We start from the raw sequence: 25,051 nt of genomic DNA on the forward strand, positions 1-25,051 counted from the left end.
TGTTGGTCAGGCCTTGGGATTCCAGGCTGGATAAACATATGTCTCGGTGATAAGGAAATCCCACCACTAGTGAGTGGCAGGCTTCCTGCCCTAAACAGATAACTGACATAGGAAAGGGTAAACAAAGTTCAGTAGAAATTACGACCTAAGATGTCTGTGCTTTCCTCACCACCAACACGCCACAACACAGCACATGTCCATAAATATCAAGATATGGAAAACGTCCCATTATTCAAGATAGTGTCTTAGGTTAAAGGTCTCTTAAGGAGTGTAGAGTCAGCCTTGGCTGGCTTTGTTGACATAGGAAGAGGCACCCTCTGAGTTTGCTTCAGAGAGAACAGAGATTATTCCAAAATTTTATATTAAACATTATCACATTACACCTTGAAATCTTATTCTTGATGGCAGTTTGTCTTGTTAAGGAGACACGTGCAGCTGCTTTAAACTTTTTGTTTTTTTAGGATTGGATTGCACAGCATAATGAGCACTCTCCACACCGAATTGGAATCAGCTTACCATCTATTCTGTACATAAGGACAATATAAAGCAGTATTAAAGAAATATACAAAGATAAAGCTACAGCTTAGCAAAGTAATAGAAATATTCACATTGATAATGTTTAATATAAAATTTTGGAATAATCTCTTTGTTCTCTCTGAAGCAAACTCAGAGAGTGCCTCTTCCTATGTCAGCAAAAGCCAGCCAAGGCTGACTCTACACTCCTTAGGAGACCTTTAACCTAGGTCGTAATTTCTATTGAACTTTGTTTACCCTTTCCTATGTCAGTTATCTGTTTAGGGCAGGAAGCCTGCCACTCACTAGTGGTGGGATTTCCTTATCACCGAGACATATGTTTATCCAGCCTGGAATCACAAGGCCTGACTGACATTACTTTAATTGTCCTGTCTTACTAAATTTAGAGTTCCTTTCTCATGGCAAAATGTATATAAGCCAGAAGATTTCTGCACTGGGTAGCCAGAACATTTCTGGCTCCATAATGCATTATGTAACTGTTTTCTTTATGGGGAATTGATCAATTAATTAATTAAATCATAAAATGTATGCATTTAGCCATGTTGCCTTTTCTTCAACAAGTTTTCAGGTCAACAACATACATCACCGAACGAGGGAAGCGCCAACATCTGGGCTCACATGCTGGGGAGTCCCTTGGTTTTAGCCCCCAGAATCCTGGCTGGGAAAAATCCCAGGTGGGACTCCAAAGAAAATAGTGATTTTTCCAGATGACATCCAGTGTCAAACAACGGAGGAATGGGTAAAGCATGATTTGGCACCTGTTTGGCTCCATCACCAGAGCCTACAGGACCTTTGAATCAGTGCCAGGGCTCTTCCTGACTCTGCACAGGATACGTTGTGGCTGTGGACTAGGCCAAAGTTCAAAGGAACAAGGCATCTATGATTGATATGGCAAAATGTTTGTGTTCAAAAGAACACAGGATTGATTCCATATATTCCTAGAAGGGTGGCCAACCCTTGCAGGAAGAGGAATGGACCAGGTATAAGTCCTGGGAATGCGGCCCCTGTTCCAAGGAGAAAGGACAATATATAGAATCATGTAGGCCTATGAATGTACAGGGAAGATCCCCATATTTCATTTACCTTTCATGAGCTCTGAATAAGAGACAGAAGGACACCCTCAAGATCTCTCTAAAGAACGTTGGAATTGATTGTGAGACATGGGAGACAATGGCACGGGACTGCCCGCATGACGTGCCCACATCAGAGAAGGGGCTGTGCTGTATGAGCAAAGCAGAATGGCAGTGGCTCAAAAGAAAACACAACAGGCACCAGTCAAGGTGTGTCCACTCCAAGTGTTCACATGGACTGTTTGTGCCTGACTTGAGGTAGAACCTTCTGCTCTGCCACAGTGGGACGTTGTACCTTGACCCCAGTATCATTGGTCCTACAGTACAAAAGACAAAGCAGCAGCTGAACCCTCTGATTATATGAGATGATTTTCCCCTCTTTCTCTCTTTTTCCATTTTTCTTGTAAGATCATTAGTACGTACTAATGATGATGGTGATTGTGAGGGATGATTGAATTTAGTTTCCACAGAAATCATGTGATACATAATTTGCGAAACCTAAGGAGACGTTATTTGTCAGAAAGTCTCCTACTTATTAGTTACTTCAGGAAATAAAAACTGTGGCAGAAGATGTAGCCCAGAGGTTGAGACTGCCAACACTCTCCTTGTTTTCTGAGAAGGCTTTTTTCCCCTGTTGTAAAAACCTGCCAGGCCAGGTACAGCTCACTAAGGATGAGACCCATTAACCCAGATGGCAGTTTAGATAATGGAACTCTTCTTATGGATATCCTGGGTTGAATCTTCAACTCACACTTTTGTGAACTCTCTCAGCATTTGGGAAAACTTTCTCATGCTATGGAGATCATAAAATCCAAGTGATGCAGACATTGTGGGATGAGATTAAAAGTATTCATGACTTAGCATTTCTTTACTAAATAAAGTATAAAGAAAATGAGGTTGAAAGGGGGAAGAGGAAATAAGAAATATACGACAGGGTGGAGACCCCAGTGGGAAGAAGGTTTTAGGTGTCCTCGGATAGGCTGCAGACCCTGAAAAGCCCAAATGGGAATCAGGAAAAGACATAAGGCTCTGTAATTGTCTGAAAGGGTGTGACTTTTCCTAAGGGTCACCCATCCGAAATGTCATAAAATACAAAAATCTTCCTTAATTCACCGATGGCCACGTGGAGTTTTTGGTGAGATGATTACTTCTCACAGTGATAAGCTAACATATAGCTGTGCGCCAGGCACTGGGCTAAGCATTTTGCAGTTGTTCAGTTGTAAGTTGTGTTTGATTCTCTGACCCCATTTGGGGTTTTCTTTGGCAGAGATACTGAGGTGTTTTGCCATTCCCTTCTCATTTAGACAAGTAAATTGAGGCTAAGTACTTTACTGTTATCTAATTTGATCCTTACAGTAACCATGAGAGGCATGTGCTACTATTATCCCCATTTTGCAAATTAGGAAACTGAGGCAGAGGTTAAGTGACTTGCCCAGGGTCACACAGCTAGGAAGTGTCTGAGGTCAAATATGAACTCAGGTCTTCCTGACTCCATGCCCAGTAATCTGCTCTGTGGTGCCATCGAGCCATCCTCATAATGGAACAAAGTTTCTAACTCCACCCAGCCATTGACTGTGCCCCCCTGGAATGCCTATTCCTAGGCAACAGCTTTCCTTCACCCTGAATCTATTCCTCTCCCCCTCCTGCCATCTACTGGCTTCCCCTAGATGGTGGCATGACCTCCCTGGCTTCCCTTTCATTCTCAAATCTCTGGTGGAGGTGGGCAAGCTAGAACACTCCTTGTTCCCTACTAGCACTTCCAGGCTCTTCCCCTTCCTCCATCTCTCAGTAGCCTCTCCTCCTTGGAGCTCAATGCTAGTGTTGTGGACCAGCCCATTAGAATCCTAATAGCCCCCGTTGTCACTCCCCTTTCTTCTGCAGTTAGTTTAATACCTGGCTTACACTCTCTTTCCTCCCCAGCTCCTGCCCTCACACTAGGATGCTTCAGCACATGAAGTGATACTCTTTCAAACACCCAGACTGCTCAGTTCCTCAACCTCCTCACTTACCATGAGCTCCTCCATCCAACCTCAGTCACAGAGTTGGTCAGACTCTTGATCTTGTCATCACCCACAAATCTACCACCTCCACTCCCCTGAATTCCTCTCATTTGACCACAGTTTATTGGGTTTTCACCTCACCCTCTGTCTTCTCTTATATAACCCAACTCTTCATCCACACCTTGACTTCTAATCCCTCAACCCCTCAATTCTCTCCCAGGTTATCTCCCCTGCACTTGCCACTCTCTCCTCTTTCCCTGCATCTTGACCCTTTGATGAACCATTCAACTCTACACTATCCTTCCATCTTGAATCCCTGGACTCTTACATTGTTGATTATATCCACCCAAGTCCCCATCTTAAATCACTCCCACCATTTATTATTGTCTTTGAGCCTGTGCACATACAGGCTGCTGAATGAAGCTGGAGAAAATCAGCTAACTGTTCTGACAGGGCCCACTGTAAATTCTTGTCACAAAGCTGCTAGGCCATCTTACTCTATCCCCCTTATCATCCTACTCCCACTCTCCACAGCAGCTCCCTCAAACCTTGTTATCCCTCTTCAAACCTCCCCCAACTCTCTCAGCTGAGAACCTGGGTCCTGTTTTACAGAAAAAATTGAGGCCATGCATTGAGTTCTCCCCTTTCCCCTCTTTCTTACCTCCCATCACTCAGTCCCTTCTGCCCTCTGCCCTACTTCACCCTTTGCCCTACTTCAGCCTTATCTCACTCCTGACCTGTGCCAAGGCCCATACCTGCTTAACCCTTGGTCATTCCCACTCACTTATCTTCACTGTCTCCCTTTCTACTGGCCCCTTCCCTCCTGTCTACAAACATGTCCCTTTCAGCCCCACTATCATCCTATATCTCTTCTGCTCTTTGTAGCTAAACTTCTGCTAAAGACTGGCCACCACAGAGAGTTCTGCATTCTCTCTCTTCTTAACCCCTTACAGTCTAGCTTCTGAACTTCTCCTTCCATCAAAACTGCTCTCTCCAAGCAGATTGGTGATGGGGGCAATTGGAATGCTTGGTGTTTTGGGGTGGGGGGAGGGGACAAGGGGGGAGAAAATTTGGAGCCCAAAAATTCTGTGAAAATGAATGTTAAAAGTTAAATAAAGTAAAATAAAAGTGAATGGTGAAAAAAAAAACAAAACTGCTCTCTCCAGAGTTACTTCAGATTTCCTCCTTGCCAAATCCAAAGTTCTTTTCTCAATCCTCATTCTCTTTGACTTCTGTGACCTTTGACACTGTTGGTCACTCTCTCCCCTGACTCTCTTTTTTCTAGGTTTATGGACACTCCTCTCTTCTGGTTCTCTCTGACACCTACATGAACTACTCTGTCTCCTTTGCTGGATCTTCAGCTCACCCCCACTGATAGTGGGGGTCCCAAGGGTTCTGTCCCAAGTCTCCTTTCCTTCTCCCTCAATCCTACTTCATTTGATCTCTGTCAACTCCCATGCAGTCAATTATCATTTCTGCTCTGAATCACCAGACCCTCAAATCCACCTTTCCTGTCTCAGACTCTCTGCTGTTGCACAGATATAATCTTGCATCTCCAACTGCCTTTTTAGGCATCATGAACTGGATGTCCAAGAGACATTTTGAACAGAACCTATCCTAAACGGGACTCCTTTTCTTTCCCCCCAAAACCCTCCCTACTTCTTACCTTTCCTGTTCCTGTAGAGGACAGCGCCATTCTCTCAGTCTATCAGACTCATATTCTAGGAGTCCTCCTGGACTCCACTCTCTCATTCTCCAAGTTCAAGCTATTGCCAAGGGCTGTGATTTCGCCTCTGCAGCATCTCTCCAATGTGCCTTCTTCTCTGACGCTGCCTCCACCCTGGTGCAGGCCCTCATCACCTCTCTATTGCCTGGACTACTGTAACAGCTTCTAGGGGGCTTGCCTGCCCTAAGTCTCTCCCTACTCCAATCCATCCTCCGTGTAGTCACTAAAGTGATTTTCTTAAAACACAGATCTGATCATATCACCCCAACAGTTTCCTATTGTTCCCAAATAAAAAATATTCTGTTGGTGTTCAAAGCCCCTCGTAACCTAGCTCCCTCCTGCTTTTCCAGTCTTTTTAGACTTCACTCCCCAACACTCTGATCCAGTGACACTGGCCTCATGCCTGTTCCACAAACAACACTCTTCATCTCTTGGATCCGTTCATTCTGACTGCCCCCTATGTCAGGAATGCTTTCCCTGCTCCCCTTTGAATACTGACTTCCCTGGCTTTCAGTGAGTCCTAACTGAAATTTCATTCTTTACAGGAAGCCTTCCCTCTTCATTCCAACGCTTTCCCTCTGTCTATTATTTCCTATTTATTCTGCATTTAGCTGGCTTTGTAGACATTTGTTGGCATGTTTTCTCCCCCATTAGACCGGGAGTTCCTGGAGGGCAGGACCCGTCTTTGGCCTCTTTCTGTATCCGACACGATGCTTAGCAGATGGCAGACGCTTAATAAATGCTTATTGATTGATTGAACCATCTCCTCAGTAACCCCTGATTTCAGTCGGATCCAGAGGGGACACAGGTATAATTTTCCTATAATTTAATATAAAGTTTGTCCCTATTTAACCCCTTAATGATTTTTCATTTGTATGTCCTTATTCATGTTTCTCTTAACTCTTGTGTTAGAACTTCAGTTCCTACAACTCTGGTCCTTCATCAGGAAGCCTGGGAAGTCCTCCATTTCATTAAAGATCCATTTTTCTCCCTGTAGTATTTCCCTCAGTTTTGCTGAGTAAGTTATTCTTGGTCATAACTGAGTCCCTGCCTTTTGCCTTCTTCAATATTGTATTGTTACAGTGGTGACTGCTAAAGTGTGTGTGATCCTGGGCACTTGAATTCTTTCTTTCTGGCTGTTTTTCCTTTGACCTGAAGCTCTGGATTTTGACTACGATGTTTCTGGGAGTTTTCATTTTTGAGTTTCTTTTTCTTTTTTTTTTTGTCAGTGAAATCTTCAAAGTAGATTTTATTTATACATTTGTTCATATGGTTTGTGAAATTGTTGAAAATCCCTTCCAAGATTCAACATTCCTGAAGATTTAGGGAAACTGGCGGGAACCTATGGGGTTTTGAAGGAACTTTATACATAGTGGATGTTTTCATAGAGCTCACACCAAGCTAATTCGCCAAGTAGCCAATTAATTTGATAGTAACCTTTTAAAGAATCTTTGTATTTGGCTATGTTTAATTGGCTCTAATAGATATAATCAAATAAAAGAAAATACAATGGGAAAGAAATTGGTTTCCATAAATTTCCATTTTGGAAGGTTTGGAAAAACAATACTTCTAAAGATGCACAACTTAAAATGATCTGCAAAGCTTGTTATGCTATTTGTATAATTCAAGAAAAACAGTAGGTCCCTCATAGTCTCTAACACAAAATAATCAAAAGCATACTGAAGTGTCAAAAAAAAAAAAACCAACCATGACACTAAAAAGAAATTTGATAAGTCTGTTCCCACCCCCACCACGAAGACTAACCCTGTTCTGAAACAAAATGAGATCTGCATGAAATACAACACTGAACAACTCATTGGTGAATTAAAATTTTTGAGGTTCTCAGGAAGGGGCCAAAATAAGTCATACTCAAAAAGGGATGGTTAACACAAGAAGTATACTGTAAGCAAAGTGCATGAAAGGAAGCCTGCTCAGCTAAATAAAGCAGACAAATATCAGAAGTCATGGGTCATTCACCAGAGCGGCAGCAGGCTCGAAAACCACACTGCAAATTCTGGCATCCACTGGCGGTTTCAGCATGAGGACTGTTAATGTTATCACAGTAGTAAAAGTGTTCATCATTTAGAGAAGGACATGCTGAGACCAAATCCTGCAGGCCAGCACTGGTTACAGTAAGACAACCAGATAGATTAAGGTGCTCCAAATGAAGCAGTCCTCCTCCCAGAGTCAAAACCCTGAGACCATGATCTGTGATCTGATAACACCCAGATAAACTGAGAAAAAGAAGTACATGTCCAGTCTCTTTATCAGTTTTTTCACTCCCAGAGTAAAGGTCTTTCCCCACAGATTGTCTAGTCCTTGCTGCTTTTCCACAAAGTGCAGATGATTCTGGGAGTGAGGGTATAGTTCTTAATGTGGTCCCAGTACAACAAAATGCATGACCACAACATGTGAAGGCAGGAGAAGCACAATGCTGCTGCCAACAAACACTAGTCCTTAGTCCAACAATGTCCTTCTTATAGCAACCAGAAATTGAACAACTGATATTAGATGCTGTTTCCATTTCAGAAAGACCTTCAACATTTCTATGTCTCCATTCTACAACACCCTCAATATCAGCCAAATCTTCAGCATCTAACATCCACACATAAGCAGAACTGAAATTTTCAGAAGAAACAGGCTTAGTCCAGTGGTGTTCCTTGTCTACTTCTTTGCCAAGACCTTCATTAGTTATATCATGCAAACAAGTATATTTGCTGTTAGAGTGCATGACAATGTCTTTACTTCTCCATGTAATCGATGTGCTCTTGTTTCTGCAAGTCTTCAGAATGCCACCTTTATGAGATGAGAGGACTCCCAAAGCCCTGGAAATCTTCTCTAAAGCCACATCTGTAATTTTCTCACAACCTGAGAGATCAAGATGTCGAAGACTCTGGCAGCAACCAAGCCAAGACCAGCTGTCAAATGCAGTGTCTGAGATGTTTGGGTAAGATCTAAATGTTCCAGGTTAGGGGAAAGCTCTAAAATCTGTCTAACCATTTTACTGGAAACTGCAGAGCTATAGGCTAAAACTAAAGTTTTTACAGACGTGCCAACATGTGGGAGAACATTTTGAATTAAGCCATGCAGTAAATGTTTTTCCATTTGTGCAATATTGATGGCAACTGATTCTTCTACAGACTCTTCAGATTCATCTATATCAGCATCTTCATCCCCTTCCTGAAAAGCTCGACTTTCATCTTTTCTATTTTTCCCCCATTCCTCATCAGGTTCAGTATCAAGTTCAGTTGCTGTACCACTATACCAATCACCTCTAGCCCAATGAACAGAGTAAAGATGCTTCCAAAGAGATCCAGTTTTAGCCAGCTGAGGCCATTTAGTGTTAACTTGACTGCATCTGCACAACTCTTGAGGATTAAGATAACTAAAAATTGTCAGCATTACTTCAGAAGGAAGATGGGTAATATTTGTGGAGTAATCTGCCTCTTCAGTTTCTTTATCTGATTTTTCATCCACAGGATACTTAAAAAACTTCTGTCTCTCTTCAGCTTGATTCCAGAGACTAAGCCCTCGAAGAAGTTCTGCAGTGTGCTTGTGAGAACAATGTTGTGCAATCACTTTCTTTTTAATGTCCTTTAGCTCTTCATAGGTAAAATATTCCATCAACAGTGGCTGAAAAACCTAAGTTATTACAAAGTTACCTCTTCTTCTTTCATGTGAGGAAGGAAATCTCTTGTAAAAGCTTCCAGCCTCTCCTTCAGTTGCTTTGCATAATTTAGCTGCTCATATTCATTCTTCATATTCTCCAACCCTTTCTCAGAGGCTAAGCATTTCAGAGAGTTTGCTGTCAGAGTGTACATTATAAGTGGTCCGGCTGCGTTGCTGAAGTAAGCCAATAATGTATTCATTCTCAATCTGCTCATGCATTTTGAATTCCTTGAATGTAGCATACAGAGATTGCAGAAGAGCATGGAAATCATTGTTGGAAAAGTTGGTTTTAGAAAGCTTGTCACAGTAGAGCTCCACCAGCTGCTTCATCCCCCAGTGCGGGGCAGTGAACACGTCCACCTCTTCAGGGAAGGGAGCCGTCTCTGCCGCTGCTGCCGCCGCCTCTCCATAGACTCCCTCACTGCCAGGCAGAGGCCCATTTTTGAGTTTCTGTCAGGAAGTAATGGTTAGAGTCTTTCTATTTCCTTTTTGTCCTCTGGTTCTAAGGAATCTAGACAGTTTTCTTTTAAGATTACTTGAAATAGGATGTCTAATCTCTTTTTTTGGTCTTACAATTCAGGTAGACCCATGATTCTTAAATATTTTCTCCTCAATCTGTTTTTTAGGTTAGTTGTTTTTGCTATGAGATCTCATATTTTCCTTTATTTTTTCAATCTTTTGACTTTGTTTTAATATTTCTTGTTGCTTCATCATCATTATTTTCTATCGAGCTCATTCTTATTTACTGATTTTATTGCTTGGGCAAATTTTTGGGCCAAACTGTTCATTCTCTTTCCAATTCTTTCTTCTGTAACTCACTTCTTTTCCATTTTTGTCATTGCACATTCTTATCGAACTTACAAAAGCATTTTAAGACCCTTTGAAACTCTCCCTCTTTTCCAGGACTATGGCTGAGTTTGCGTCCGAGAGATGAGGCTTTGCTTGTAGATATCCCAGAGTTATTCTCTTCTTCTGAGTTTTTGTCCTGATGGGTGTCCCTGCCACCATAATACTTCTTCATGGTGGGTTTTTGGGTTTTTTTTTGTCAGCCTACATCCTTTGGACTTGATGTCAGGGCTGGGTTTGGGGCATTTCTGGAGGGAAGGTCTGAGTTAGTTTCCTGCGGCTTTCTCAGGGTATTATAGGTAATGTTATACCACAATCTCAGGGACAGTTCAGGCTGGGGACCTGCAACCTTTCAGTACTCCCAAAGGGGTTTTCTCTGATGGTTGCCCTCTTGGTCTGAGGACCTAGGTTTTGGTCAGAGTAACAATAAAATGTTGCTGGACTCAGATGTGGGAGGCTTTGCTGGTTAGAGGGATAGAAATTCAGGCTTCCCTTTGGTCCAGGATTCATGACCTGGTTATTCCTCTACAGGCTGGGCTAGAAGCTGACACTGAGATCCTACTCTGCTCCTGAGGTTTGAGCCAGATTGCTGCTGCTGCCTGCTGGCCAGCCTCCTCCCTCCTCCATACTAAGTGCAGGGCCTCTCCACTCAGAGCACCATTCCTACTCACTTTCTCAGTGTCCCTGGATCTGTGACCCAGAACTGGGTAGTGGGTGTCAAACCTACCCATTGGTTGTCACACTTCCCTGCTGCAGTGCCCCAGTGTGGGCTCCCCGGGCACTGCAGTGCTTCTGACCTGAACCTGTCCCCAATGGCCACAAACCTCCCCATCCATCCAGCTGGCTGGATTTCCTATCTGGACCCATTCTGGTGCATCTTCTAGATCTGTTGGGAGAAGCTGGTGGAGTGGAGCTCACTGCCCTGTTTCCTGCCATTCTGTCCTCTCTTCCTCTACCCCACTATCATGATTAACTTACCCAGAAAAACTGAGTGTAATTCTACAGGGGGAAAAAATGGATCTTAAATGAAATCCAGGACTTCTAAGCATTTCTGATGAAAAGACCAGACCTGGAAACTTTGAAGAGCAAGCACAAGAGTGAAGAGTGAAGAGGAACGTGAAAAATAAACATGAGTAAAAAATCACAAGCCTCTGAACAAGGAGCAACAGCTTACATTCTGATCTGAGCAGATGATCCGTGTCCCCTGGAACCTGGGGCTACACCAGGAACCTAGAGAGGAGAAGACGTACACTGTGGAAAGTGGGGGGAGGAAGGTTGGAGGCAATGATCATATACGGGGGAGGAGAAGGAGCTGATTCTTGAGCTTCATTCATCAAACTGGTCAAAGAAGGGAAAAACAAGACACAGGATTGGGCATGGGAATGCATTTCACCCAACAGTAAATAGGTAAAGGGGAGAGGGAATTAGGGGAGACAAGATTGAGAGAGGGACTGATCCTAAGTAAAACTAATGCTGTACAAAAATATTTCCAGCTCTTTTTGAAGTGGCAAAGAATAGGAAAGCTGAGGGGATACACTTAAACTGGGAATGGCCAAACAAGCTATGGCATCTGACTGCTGTGCTATAAGAAATCAGAAACAGCAGAGTTTCAGAAAAACCTGGGAAGGCTCATATACTGATGCAGAGTGAAGTGAACACAACCAGCAGAACAACTTCAGGAGAGGGTGGAAGCATTTCTTAAGTCCCTTCTACGTGCCAGGCACTGTGCCAACGACTTTACAAATCTCTCATTTGATCCTTTAAAAACAAACACCTTTGAAAGAATTAGAAACTCTCATTAGTGTAATGAATCACCACAGTTTCAGAGGATTCATGAGGAAATGTGCTTTCCACCTGACAGAAAGGGGAAGGACTCAGTGGGCAAATGTTTTGGGACATGGCCAATGTAGAAATCTGTTTTGCTTGAGTATACATGTTTCTAACAGTGGCCTTTTTTTCCTTTCATTCTCAGTTAAGGGAGGAGAGTGGTTGAGGTGGGTGGGAGAGAAAGCAGAGTGAGGCTGATTGAAAAAAAGAAAAAATAATTTTAAAGCGCCTATTGTCTAAACTGTGACTTGTAGTGGGAAGACCATTCTATTTCATTAGGATCCATATCTGGAGTTAGCTGGGCCCATATTGGAATGGAGAAGGAATCGATAACCAGCAGAGTCCAATGGTCCCAAACTGCTCCCCTGCACAAAGTCCATCTTTTTAACATTTGTGTTGACAGAGGGATTTTATACGTCTGCAAATCTCCAAGTGCCCCAAACACAACAGAATCAAAGCTGAAGGTCATGCAAATGTGAATGGGGTCACTAAGACAGTGAGCTGGGCCAGCAGTTCAAGGTTGAAGGTCTGCCTCATGGCTACCCATAAAATGCCCCAAAAAGGCCTAGAGGAAAGCCATGGGACATAGCTGGGGGCAGGGCAGGATTGGGGACCCGATGTTAAAATGTCAACAGGAAGAGAGCAGGGGGAAGGGCATGTCAGCCCTAGGGAATGGCAGCCCGAAAAGTGGGAAGTGAAAAATGAAGTCTGGCTGGATCGCCAAATTTGTGTACAGCCAGATGGTGGAGGCCTTCTTCAGAGGCAGTGAGTGGGGGGCCATCAGGGTTTTTCAGCAGCGTAGTGCTCAGGCCCCGGGAATATTATTCTGGCAAAGTTACGGAGGGGAAGAGCCTGGATCCGAAACCAGCCATCGGTGAGTTAGTGCCCCACACCCAGGCAAAGAGGAATAAAGGCCCGAAGTCCAGTGTGGACAATGGAAAACGGACGGAACCAGGGGACCAGTTTACATCAGCATCATAAAGGAAGGCCACTTGGGAAGCTTCACCCGCAGCCACAGTCCCCGAGGAGCAGGGAGGGGATAAGCTCAAGGAGCAGGAGAGGTGCCAGTCTGGGCCGTGGTCACTGTGGCCTGACTGCGTCTACTACAGTTTTTTCTTCTGATTGGGCGCAGTTGGGGAGGGGATGGATGTGAGAGAAGGGGAGAGCGCAGCGTTTGTGCCAGGAACTTGACAGCAGCCCTAGGAAACATACTTTGATTATCCCCACTCTACAGCTGAAGCCATGCGGCCAAGGTCATACCCAGGAAGGGTCAGGTCTTCCTGGTGCCCGGCCCCTTCTGCCTCACAAAAGAGTAAAAGGACAGCCACTGTTGGAAGCCCGGACGAATCGGCTGGCACTGACAGTTACGGGGAAAAGTCTCCCGGGGAAGGAGCCACAAAGCAGGGCAGCTGCGTGGGGGTGGGAGACCCCAGAGCTCTCCTTCCCCATACTGGCTGGGGTGGGAGGGGGGAGACCGAGGCTGGCATCGGCAATGCCACGTTACCAGCTGGCACGGCGCACGTCGGTGCCCGTCCCATCCTCCTGCGCAGGCCCGTTGGTGAGGACAGGGCTCGTTTCCTCTTCTCTGCCACTTCAGGAACGCCCTCTGCTTCTGGGTGCCTGCCAAGGGGCCCTCTGAGGCCTCTGCAGCCAGGAGGGGGGATGCGGGGAGCACGGACACCCGGCAGGGGACAGCGAGCAGACGCGAGATAAAGGCGCGGTGGCTGGAGGAGGCAGCGCTTTCTCCGTGGGGGGTCCCGTGGGATTTCCGCTGGCGCTGGAAGCCCGGAAAGCGGGGAGATGAGGGGCCGCAACCCTCCAGACTGGGGGAAGAGCGGGAGGTCGGGGTGCCCCTGGAATTTACTGAATGGGGGGTGACCCGGGCCCGCTAGCAGCTGCTGCAGGAACCAGGCCCGGGTGAAGACGGCATGGACCAGCGTGGGGGCGGATACACGAGGGGTGACGTCACCGAGTGGAATTGACAAGGCAGCTGCAGGCCCCGCCCCCCGGCCTCCCCGAGAACGTGCGCCTGCGCCGAGACCTCCTGCCGCCTGAGGGCGTCTCACCTGCAGCGGCCTCACCTGCCTCTCGGTCCTTGGGAGCGGAGCCGGCCTACCGTCCTCTCCTTCCTTCTACCCTCCCCATGGGCGGAACTTCACTTCCACCTCCTTTTATCTGTTGGGCGGGCTTTCTAATCTCTAGAATCTTACAGGAGCCACAGACAGGGTGGACACGGATGTGTCCCGCGACGGCCGAAGGCCATAGGGGGAAGTTGTGTGAGACGGGGGCGGGGCCACGGGCGGAAGCCAGCGTGGGGCGGGGCCTGGCGAGGCGGCGGGGGCGGGGCCTGGCGCGTGGGCGGGCGTGGCCACGACCGGGAGGCGGCGGGAGCGGGGCCTGGCGCGGGGCGGGGCGTGGCCACGACCGGAAGTCGGCGGGGCGGGGCCTGGCGAGGCGGCGGGGGCGGGGCCAGGAGAGCTAGACTGCCTGGCCGCAGGAGGCCGGGGCAGGGCTAGTGGGGCCGAGGATGAAGCGCCTGCAGGTCGTGCTCGGCCACTTGTCCGGCCGCCCGGACCCGGGCCCGGCTCTGGGCCTTCAGGCCGCCCCGTGCGCGAGCTTCGCCTCCGCGGCCCGCTCCAAGGCGTCCGCCGACGACATCGTGGTGGTGCACGGGCGGCGCACGGCCATCGGCAAGGCCCGCCGCGGGGGCTTCAAGGTAGCTGATCCCGCCGACCTCTCTCTGCTCCGAGCCCCTCCCGGGGCTCCCCCGGCCCCAGCTGATCTCCCGCCTCCGCCCCTTTGTCCCCGCAGGACACGACGCCGGACGAGCTGCTGTCAGCCGTGATGACCGCCGTGCTGCAGGACGTGGGACTGCCCCCCGAGGAGCTGGGCGACATCTGCGTGGGTGAGTGGGGGCCCGCGGCCGAGAGGGACGCTGCTCTGCAGGGCCTTTCACCCGGGAAGAAGCTGAGGCCCAGGGAGGGGAGGCGGGGAGGAGGGGCCGAGGGGCCGAGGGGCCGAGGGGTCCAGGGGCCGAGGGGCCGAGGGGTCCAGGGGCCGAGGGGCCGAGGGGTCCAGGGGCCGAGGGGCCGAGGGGTCCAGGGGCCGAGGGGCCCAGGGGTCCAGGGGCCGAGGGGTCCAGGGGCCGAGGGGCCGAGGGGCCGAGGGGTCCAGGGGCCGAGGGGCCGAGGGGTCCAGGGGCCGAGGGGCCCAGGGGTCCAGGGGCCGAGGGGTCCAGGGGCCGAGGGGCCGAGGGGTCCAGGGGCCGAGGGGTCCAGGGGCCGAGGGGCCGAGGGGCCGAGGGGTCCAGGGGCCGAGGGGCCGAGGGGTCCAGGGGCCGAGGGGCCCAGGGGTCCAGGGGCCGAGGGGTCCAGGGGCCGAGGGGCCGAGGGGTCCAGGGGCCGAGGGGTCCAGGGGCCGAGGGGCCGAGGGGCCCAGGGGTCCAGGGGCCGAGGGGCCGAGGGGTCCAGGGGCCCAGGGGCCCAGGGGCCGAGGGGCCGAGGGGCCGAGGGGTCCAGGGGTCCAGGGGCCGAGGGGCCGAGGGGCCCAGGGGCCCAGGGGTCCAGGGGCCGAGGGGCCGAGGGGCCCAGGGGTCCAGGGGCCCAGGGGCCGAGGGGCCGAGGGGCCCAGGGGTCCAGGGGCCCAGGGGCCGAGGGGCCGAGGGGCCCAGGGGTCCAGGGGCCGAGGGGTCCAGGGGCCGAGGGGTCCAGGGGCCCAGGGGCCGAGGGGCCGAGGGGTCCAGGGGCCGAGGGGTCCAGGGGCCCAGGGGCCCAGGGGCCGAGGGGCCGAGGGGCCCAGGGGTCCAGGGGCCCAGGGGCCGAGGGGCCGAGGGGCCCAGGGGTCCAGGGGCCCAGGGGCCGAGGGGCCGAGGGGCCCAGGGGTCCAGGGGCCGAGGGGTCCAGGGGCCGAGGGGTCCAGGGGCCCAGGGGCCGAGGGGCCGAGGGGTCCAGGGGCCGAGGGGTCCAGGGGCCCAGGGGCCCAGGGGCCCTCCTCCACCCAAGGCGAGGAATTCCAGGAGGGAGAATCTCCTGGTGGGCACTAGACAGGACTACTGCCGATGCCGCTGCATTTATCGAGTGCCTACTGTGTACCAGATACTGGCTACAAACAGAAGCGAAACCTGTCTCCCAAAGGAATCCTGAACTATAACCCTTCCCCTAAGTGGTCAAGAAGCCCACCCTGCTAGAGGCTGTGGGACAGCTGGAAGTGGGAGGCATCCTCTCTCCCCCACCTGAAATGCCCCCCTCTCTGCCCACAGGGAATGTGCTGCAGCCAGGGGCCGGTGCTATTGTGGCCAGAATTGCCCAGTTTCTAAGGTAAACAGAGTTCTCTGAGCTCTTGGTCTGCTCCCCTTTGACCTTAGACTTGGCAAGACACACCATTCCCACAGCTAGACCGGGAGCTGGGGTGGCCAGTTAGAGGACAGGAGAGTATGCACTTGCACTCAAGGAATACCTGAACCCCTCAGGACCCCAACCATTGAGCCCACCAAGAGGGGTGAACACCCTACTCCCCATGGTGTTGGGGTCAACAAGCCAGCTTGTAAGGTCATAGGGTCAGCCGCCTGACCCAGCCAAGACAGTGGGGTACCATCTAAGCTGGACCCAGCCAGCTCATGCCATGGGCAATATAGAGTCTGTGCTGTGGCACAAAAATGGCATGGGGTCAGGGTGGGGCTGAAAATAGAAAACTTTTCACCTTTGCAGATGCCAGTTAGATCTACTTAGAGAGAAGGAACGTAGGAGTTCAACGTCCACGATGCCTCACAGCCATTGGCTAAGCTGTGGTTGAACTTTTCCCTCGTTACCCAACACTCAGCTGAACACATTAACTATCTGTTGGCACCTACATTTCTGAACTTTTCCCCAGATTTGAAGGGGGGATCTTTTTATTAATTGAAGTCTGTAGTTCCCAGGTCAGGTTAAAGCCAGGGAGTTACTTGCTATTAATTCCTCTAAGGCATACTTTTCCTAGGATATTCAGAAACTAACTCTCAGGGAGATGGGGCCAACCGGAGGCATGGTGTAGGGGTGGCTAGCCCATTGGTGGTCCTATGCCTTGTGTCTGGCTCCAGAACCTGGATTTCCATTCCCAAACACCCTCTTCAGCGACTCTATCCATGGGAGCTGGGTATGGGCCTGCAGAGGTAGAGCCAGCCTGGAGGCCCAAGCTTGTCTTGGAATTGGCATTGTAACATTGGAGCTGTGTCCAGTGTGTGCTCAGCCACCCAAGATAAAGGTTGCCATGTCCTGTTTCCTCAGTGTGACATCTTCCTGTTCAGCCCTGTTCTTTCTTTGGCTAACCTTCTTCTCTGTATGTCCTTGAACCCCAACTGGATCATGAGCTTCTTGTGGGAATCTTGGCTATCCACACAGGGCTCCATCAGTTCTTCTGGATGGTCTGGAGGGCATCAGTGGCAGGCAACTGACTCCTTCAGCCTTCAGAGCAAGGATGTTCCCCAGGTCCAGAAGGCAAGAACTAGAAAGGACCATAAGGACCATGCCTTCCACCCTCATTTTCCTGATTGAAATTGCAACCTGAAGAGATCAGAAACAAGTGACAGAGCCAGGATTTGAACCCAGGGCCATGTTTCAAGTTCACCATTCTCCACTGAAGCTCAGCAACTCTCTTTATTCCTTATATAAACTTCGGGAGTACATGAGGTACATGGCCCTAGAGAGACCAGCCAGGACCTAGGAATTCAAGCCAGTGAAGGGGCTGGCAGGCAGACATGCAGTCAACACTTAGTAAATGTCTGCTGCAGGCAGTCACTGTGCTTAGGATACAGGGAAAGGTAGGCGACAGTCCTTCCTTCAAGAACTTCATAATCTAGTGGGGGAGACAAGCAAAGAACACTGTCCAAAAACACTGTGCAGGATAAATTGGAGACAGTCAACAGGAGGGCACTAGTAATAAGGGGGATTAGGATGGTCTTTCTGTAGGTGAGACTTTAGTCTAGACTTGAAGGAAAACAGGAAAGTCCAGAGATAGAGCTGAGGAGGAGGAGCATTGCTGGCATGGAAAATGATCAGTGTAGAGAGATTGTTAAAGGAGCTGCAAGGAGACCAGTGTCACCGGGGTGTAGATTTATTGGAGGGGGTGTGTTACGAAGAGCTTTGAGTGCCAAACACCCCCAGCCCCCACCCCCACCCCCACCAGCAGTCATTGCCATTGGCTCTTCAGTGCAGAGCACATGGCCAGAGAATCATCAAGGGAAGGTGGGTAACAATGTGGATGAAGTCTGGCTATGTAAGGAAGGCAGAGGGCAAGGCGGAAAGCCAATGAATTATGTTCACTCAGGGGATTTCAGAATTCTCAACCATGGAGGTGGTCCCTCCGTGGGTGATGACATCTTGGAGGCTCTGTCCGCTTTGTAACTGTGGTTGGGGGGAGGGATTTGAGGTGGAGGGAATGAATGGCTTGGGTGTGTGAGGAGAGGAGCTGGGGAGAAGAGAGTGACTGCTAGGCTCAGACAAGGTAATTGCAAAGTGCTCTCTAAGCACTAGTTACTAACAATGTAAAGCATTGCATTAATATGCCAATATTACATTGGTAATATAATAATTAATCCTAATAACTGCCTTCTTAGGGCCTCTTTTTTACCACCCTCCTCCCTTCCCCTCCTGTTGAACAGAAGGACATATTAATGCAGATCCCTTGAGCAGAGTTCCTGGCCCTGTAGAACACCTTCCTCTGGCTGTGCCCTCTTCCCTCATGGCTCCTGAGGGGAGGCAGCCAAGGGGACTTGCTGCGTTTTCTGTTCCAGTTACATCCCAGAGACGGTACCTTCATGTGTTGTCAACCGGCAGTGCTCCTCGGGGCTGCAGGCTTTGATGAACATTGCAGGTAAGCTGAGGCAGGGCCTCCCACTGCCTTGGAACACAGGGTCAAATCATGACTTGAGTCTCACAGCCTTGGTTCTTCTAATATAAATGAGGGTAATCCTCGGCTGCCCAGCCTCCTAGGCTTGCTCTGGTGGAATGTGAGAGCCAGCCTCAGTGAGCTGTAAAGCCCCATCCTTTCCTGTTCTTTCCTTCTCTTCCTCCCGGGTCAGCTGCTGCTGCTGCCCCAACTAGTGACTGAAGCTCATGCCTCTGTATTTGGAGCCTCCTTGGATCCTGTGAGCCTAAGAAATATTGCATGGAGGGCTTTTATGATGAGGAAACCACAGGAGTTGCCAGCCACCCCAGCACTGAGACCATGGCCCGTGGGAGGTGTGGGGGCCCCTCCTAGAGGAACGCTCACAAATGCTTTCATTGTAGGTGGAATCCTCCAGGGCTCTTATGACATTGGCCTGGCCTGTGGGTAAGCAACCTCCCCACCCCTTCCCACAAACCAGTGTGGAGTGTCTGTGGACCCAGGAAGGGTCCCGCTGCACGAAGGCCACTGTGGTGCTTTCTTGCTGAGATGATCACCTCCTTCTTTGCCAAAATGGTCCCCTCCTAGGAAGTAGCTGGAGTGTGGAGGAAGGCCTGAAGTGGGCATGGAGGCAAAGGTGTCATGGCCTGCTCATCAAAGTGACCACCGACCCCCTGGGAGGGCTGTCCTTGGAAAAGTCGGCTAGCCATCCAGCCAGCCAGTGGCCTCCCCACAACCCTGGGGAGGACCAGTACCACAACGATCCCATTTTATAGGTGAACACACTGAGGCTATGGAGCCCTGATGTGGCTTTTCTAGGGTCACAGAGATAGGAGGGGCTGAAGCAGTAACTGCTCTCTGTCCTCATCCTAAGGCTGGGCTATTCCACCAGCCTACACACTCTTCCCTTTTCAGTGGTCCCTGTGGCAAAGGGTATGGTCATCCGCCTCCTTCCACAATGGCTGGGGGAGAGCCCAGCCAGAGGACCTGGGTTCTAGGCAGTCCCTCGGGAGCCCTTTAACCTTAGCCCTGTCACCTCCCATCTTGTAAAATGAGCAGAGTGGGCTCAAGGCCCCTTAGCAGTCTCTGATGGCCCTCCTCGTTTGGAGTCATCTCAAACCCACCACTCTTAGGCTGCTGGTAGCTTCTTGTGGTTCAGGCCTGGTAAGAAGGTCAGTGAGACCCAGGACTCACTCCCACTCTAGCCTGGGACACATGCTTGGGTACATGCTACCTCACTCCCATTCCCCCAACCCCCATTCCATACTGGGCCCTGCAGCCACACCTGCTGGCCCTCCGCAGAATCCTTGCCTGGCCCATGGCCTTGGTCAGGCCTTGCCCTTCCACCTTGGAGAAGCTGGGCCAGCTCATGAGCCTCCAGGGGAACCCAGAGTTGAGGCACCTCTCTCCTGCTCAGGGTGGAGTCCATGTCTATGGCTGACCGAGGGAACCCTGGCAACATCACATCCCGCCTGGTAGAGAACAGTAAAGCCAAAGACTGTCTGATCCCCATGGGGTGAGTTCTCCAGCCCCAGGCCTGTGCTGGGGGTTCAGGGTCCATACCACACTGAGCCTCTGACTGACCTAGAGCTGTGTCTTCACTCTGGCCTGGGTTCCAGGTGGGGCCTTGTGACTCCACAAGGAGGGAAGCTGGCAGCAGCCTCTCTGTCCACCTGCTGCTGGTCTCAGTTCAGGAAGGGCTATGGGGCTTTGGAGGCTGCTTCCTGCTCATTTCAGTACTCTCAATGGGGTGCGCACCGATGAGGTATGACGCTGAGCCTCATCAGTTATCTACAACAATGGGGCCCTCATCCTTGCGCTGGATGATGTCTGTCCCTTGGTCCCTTGGTGTCATTATGCCTGTGTATTCCATGCTTTCCCTGACCCCACCCCATTCACAGTCTCCTTTTTTGGTGCCAACATGGGCTGGGCAGTCCCTGTAAAAAGCCTTGACTTTTCTTCGCTTCTGTGCCCAGGGTGGCCTTTGGAGGCAGGTAGGCAGCAGGCGCCCCAGTCGTACCCCAGCCCTGCCCTGGGCCGCAGGCAGGGCAGGGATGAGACGAGAAGCCCAGCTCCCCCTTTCTTTCCTGTCTTGACCCTTTGTTCTTGTTGGTGGCCCAGGATTACATCAGAAAATGTGGCAGAGCGATTTGGCATCACCCGGGAGAAGCAGGATGCCTTTGCTTTGGCTTCACAGAAGAAGTGAGTGTGTGCCTGGGCCAGAGGAGGGTTGTGGACATGGGTGGCATGCTGGGTGTGGCATAGGCTGACACCTCCCCCAGGAAGGGGTCTGTTTTAGGCAAGATTGTGCTCCCAGCTGTGGGTCCCTGTGAGCTCTAGGAGTCTGACCACAAGAGCCCCTGGAATCCTGAGCAGGATAATTTGCTTTAGTCTGCACAACAACCCCATTTTACAGATGAGCACACTGAGGCAGACTCTGCCTGGGTCCCCAAGCCGGTAAGTGTGTGAGGCCTTGCCTCCAGGCACAGTGTTGTCCCTGCATCCTTGAGGTCTTGTGGCTGGTACATTCGTGATAGGTGTTTTACAGAATCCCAGAGCTGGGAATGTCCTCAGAGGCTGCCTTGGTCTAGCCCAGACCTCCCGGCCTCTCTGGGACCCAGACACATTTTTTTGAATGATAGTCCTGTTCTGAACCACATCACTGTCTTGCTTAACAACATGCCATGGCTCCCCCTTGTCTTTGGAACAAAATACAAAATGCCAAGGCAGCCTTTTGCAGTCTGGCTCCTGCTGACTTTTCCAGTTTTCTTTCCCATTACTTCCCTTCAGGCACGTCCTATTTCTGCCTAGCAGTGATTTTCTGAACTCAGCATTTCATCTACCACCTCCGTACTTTTGCCCTGGCTGTGTCTGTCTCTGCCTAGAAGGCTACCTGTCCTCCCCTTAGTTTCTTGGGGTCCCTTGCTTTCTTCAGAATTTGGCTTTTGCTACCTATGAAAAGCCTTTTCTGATGCCCTGGTAGTTGGATCTCTCTCTCTCTGTAAATTATTCCCCATCCTTCTGTATTGACTTGTTGGCTCCCTGGGGGAGTGGAAGAGCCTTGAGGACAAGGTCTGTGCTGGACCTCTCCTCAGTGAAGTGCCCCCGGGCTCCAAGGTGTTCAGGCTTCCCCATGACCCATTGAGTCAGGATGAGTTGTTGTCCTATGTGACCCAGCACATAGTAGGCGCTTCACATTCCCCTGCCATCCTTGGGTCACTCTCCTTCTCTGTTGCCTCCTTGTCCACCCAGGGGCCAAGTGTTGCTTAATGGACAGGGTTGCGGCCTCCCCTGCGGCTGGTCTCCCCACCTCACACTCTGACTGCTCTTCCTGCCTCTGATCTGACCCGGCTTTGGATCTTCCTTCTCTGCACTCTCTCCCTAACCTCCCTTCCTTCACATGTGCCACTTGATGGACCGGCTCCCTCGGATCCCTCCTGGGCCTTTATCTGTGGCTTTTCCTGTGGCCTTCATGGGAACCATCCACACTTTGGAGCCTTGAGCCCCTAAGAACTGGGGGGGATGGAGGGCCATGCTTATTCTGCAGCCTGTGCATATCCCCTTCCTTGAGCTGTGGGCATGGCTGCCCATGGGTGGCTCTCCAGGGTCCGTGGCCCAGCACAGCCCATCTTGGCAGCTCTTAGGGCCTGGCCTAGAGTGGGTCCTCTCTTGCTTGGTGTGTGGGGCTGACCCCAACAGGGCATGGAAGTGCCCACCTTGATAGCAGGGTCTGGCATGCTTTTGTGGCCCAGTAGGCACACCCTGGAAGCTCTCCTTGTATGCTGGCCATCTTTGGGATGGTCCCTGGCTCCCTGCCAGCTACTCTGTAAGTCTGGTCACAGCTACTCTTAAGTTTGTTGCCTTGGTGCCAACAGAGCGGCCAGGGCCCAGAGCCAGGGGTGTTTCCAGGCTGAGATTGTGCCTGTGACCACTACCATCCAAGACAATGCGGGCAAGGAGAAGACCATCACCGTGTCCCAGGATGAAGGCATCCGAGGCAGCACCACCATGGAAGGCCTCGCCAAGTTGAAGCCAGCCTTCAAAGAAGATGGATCCACCACTGCCGGTGAGGGCATGGGGTGCAGTGGCCTGGCATCAGTGCCAAGGGGACCTCTCGCTCCATCCCTCCTCCTCACCAGCCCTGTCTTCCCCAGGAAACTCCAGTCAGGTGAGCGACGGAGCGGCTGCTATCCTGCTGGCTCGCAGGGCCAAGGCTGAGCAGCTGGGTCTGCCCATCCTCGGCATCCTGAGGGCCTACGCCGTGGTGGGTGTGCCCCCCAACATCATGGGCATCGGACCTGCCTATGCCATCCCTGCAGCACTGGAGAAATCAGGTGAGAAGAGGGCTTCAACTGCGATGACTCTGGAGGGGGCCCCCACTTGTGTGCAGGGGGGTTCCTGTACTGGCTGATGCCCAGGAGGCTTTGGGAGGAAAAGCTGGCTGAGGTGTTGGTGGACAGAGCTGACCATGGGGCAGCCAGAGGGTCAGGCCTGTTTGCAGGAGGCTGACAGGCTCCCCATTGCTGCCCGACTTAGGCAGGAAGCTGGGGGTGGTTGTATGAGGGGGGGTGGAGACCGTGCATCCCCCAGGCCAAGGGGGCCATAACATGCCCTGGGCACATTTCCTAACTGGGAGACTAAGGAACAGCTGCCTGTGTTTGGGGCATCAACCTGAGTGCCCGCGGGGCTAGCCTGGGGAAGGGCTGGGCATTGTCTGTAGACTTGCTGATGCTGACCAACTGTTTCCCTGGCGTCACTTATCTCTCTCGAAGGACTAACTGTGAAGGATGTGGACATCTTTGAGATCAATGAGGCCTTTGCCAGTCAGGTGAGCCACCCTGTCAACTCCACTGCCCTCCCATGCCCACTCTGCAGCGTCCACAGCCAGAGCCCGTATTGGAAACTTTCAGTTTCTAAAACGATGTTGGGGTGAAGTGACTGTGCCATGGCTGGATGGAGAACTGGCTGGAAATCATGAAAAACTGGGTTCTGCTCGTCTGATCCCTAGTGACAGGGGGCCTCGAGGAGGGACAGAGTGGGAGTCCCTCCCTATTGAACCTCAGGCTCAGGGAGAAGGAGGATGGGACCTCTTCCTGCATGTTTGGCCAGGAAACGTAGAATCAGTACCTCAGTCAGTGGACATTAATTAAGCACCGGCTGTGTGCCGGGCTCGCTGCAGAGGACACAGACTGTTTCCATCCCTGTGCACAGAGAGCTTCCATTGGCTTTGGGGGGAAATGTCTCTACTATTTATTGTCGCTAACCTCAACCATTCCCTGGCCAAGAACCCATGGGCACCACCGGGAAGGTGCCCCATCCAGGGAGTATAAGGAGGCTGCCTTTCGTGCCAGCGGAAGGCTATGAGAGCCTCAAGCCTGCCTTCCTTGTCCTTCCAGGCTTCTTACTGTGTGGAGAAGCTGGGCATCCCTGCCGAGAAGGTGAATCCCCTTGGGGGAGCCATCGCCTTGGGCCACCCCCTGGGATGTACAGGGGCCCGCCAGGTCATCACACTTCTCAATGAGCTGAAACGAAGGGGGAAGAGGTGAGAGGCCCAGCCTGCAGGGAGGGGGCTGCCCAGGGGAGGCCAACGTGTGAATCCGGGGCTGGGCATAGACCAACAAGGAACCAGGCTCCAGGGGACTGGGCTGGGAAAAGGCCAACCTTTCCTTGGGAGGATTAAGGGAGGAGAGAGAGCCAGGAAGCCAGCCTGAAAGCCAGGGCAGTCAGTTTGCTGGCCAGGCCACCTCTAATCCACCTCTCCCCTACAGGGCTTATGGAGTGGTGTCCATGTGTATCGGCACTGGGATGGGAGCAGCTGCAGTCTTTGAGTACCCAGGGCCCTGAAGGTTCTGCTCTGGGTCAGGGAGGCAGCCTTGGGTAGCCAGGGACGCCTCCACAGGGCTGGTGCCCTGGGCAGGGGGCCGGGGCCCTGGGCAGGGAGCTGGTCTTTGGCCTCCGCTCAGGCCCCGTCCTGTCTCTTCCCTCCCTCCCATTCCTTCCTTACTGGGAGCAGACCTGAAGCTGCTGTCTCCTCCCTGACTTTCGTGCCTTTTTAAAAGAAATGTTCTCTTGCATAAATAACTAAAATTGTAGCCAGTGAATGACCTGTTCACTGGCCTGTGGCTTGATCCAGGCTTTCACCTCTGCCCCCTTCTTCACGTTCCTGCTCTGGCCTGGGGCGGGCAGGGAAGGGGGCATCCAGGTGTTGGGGTGCACTGCGTGTTTGAAATCTCTTGAATCAGAACAATAAACCTGATGACTAATGTCAGCATTCTTTCCTCAAGAGTCTTTTGCAGGGGTTTGAACTGAGGATGCCCCTTAGGCCATGGGGAGGGCATGAGCTCTCCCCTTCCCTTCTCTGAAGGCAGCTAGGTGGAAGGCTGGAGTTCAAACGTGGCCTTAGATGCTTTCTTGCTAGCTCTGTGACCCGGGCAAGTCACGTCACCTGTCTGCCTCCGTTTCCTCATCTGTAGAATGGGGGTTATTGTAGCACTGACCTCATGGGTTGTGAGAAACCCACG

At 51.3% G+C, this 25,051-nt stretch overlaps 2 protein-coding genes and 1 pseudogene across 7 annotated transcripts in view; 1 reads left to right on the top strand and 2 right to left on the bottom strand.

Annotated features, from left to right (window-relative positions):
* Nucleotides 1-7,146: 7,146 nt before the first annotated feature.
* Nucleotides 7,147-9,329, bottom strand: LOC140497799 (F-box/LRR-repeat protein 5 pseudogene; annotated as a pseudogene).
* Nucleotides 9,330-14,093: 4,764 nt separating this feature from the next.
* ACAA1 (acetyl-CoA acyltransferase 1) lies at nt 14,094-24,798 on the top strand. Its single transcript, XM_072599163.1, has 12 exons — nt 14,094-14,388; nt 14,484-14,577; nt 15,931-15,988; nt 18,439-18,518; nt 18,935-18,977; nt 19,948-20,046; nt 20,652-20,732; nt 22,406-22,596; nt 22,685-22,864; nt 23,303-23,358; nt 23,927-24,072; nt 24,299-24,798. Exons 1-12 carry the CDS (start codon nt 14,200-14,202, stop codon nt 24,372-24,374), a joined length of 1,293 nt encoding a protein of 430 aa, XP_072455264.1. The 5' UTR covers nt 14,094-14,199; the 3' UTR covers nt 24,375-24,798.
* Nucleotides 18,961-25,051, bottom strand: part of DLEC1 (DLEC1 cilia and flagella associated protein) — an 89,847-nt gene continuing 83,756 nt past the window's right edge. For 5 of the 6 annotated variants that reach the window (XR_011964848.1, XM_072599160.1, XM_072599157.1 and 2 more), the window contains one exon: nt 24,498-24,997. The gene's annotated coding sequence lies outside the window, so the exon portion shown is untranslated. Of the gene's footprint in view, nt 19,145-24,497; nt 24,998-25,051 lie in introns of those variants that run through there. The other variant, XM_072599155.1, reaches the window with a different exon arrangement.

Source organism: Notamacropus eugenii, chromosome 3 (assembly GCF_028372415.1).
Source record: "Notamacropus eugenii isolate mMacEug1 chromosome 3, mMacEug1.pri_v2, whole genome shotgun sequence".
Classification (NCBI taxonomy): Eukaryota; Metazoa; Chordata; class Mammalia; order Diprotodontia; family Macropodidae; genus Notamacropus; species Notamacropus eugenii.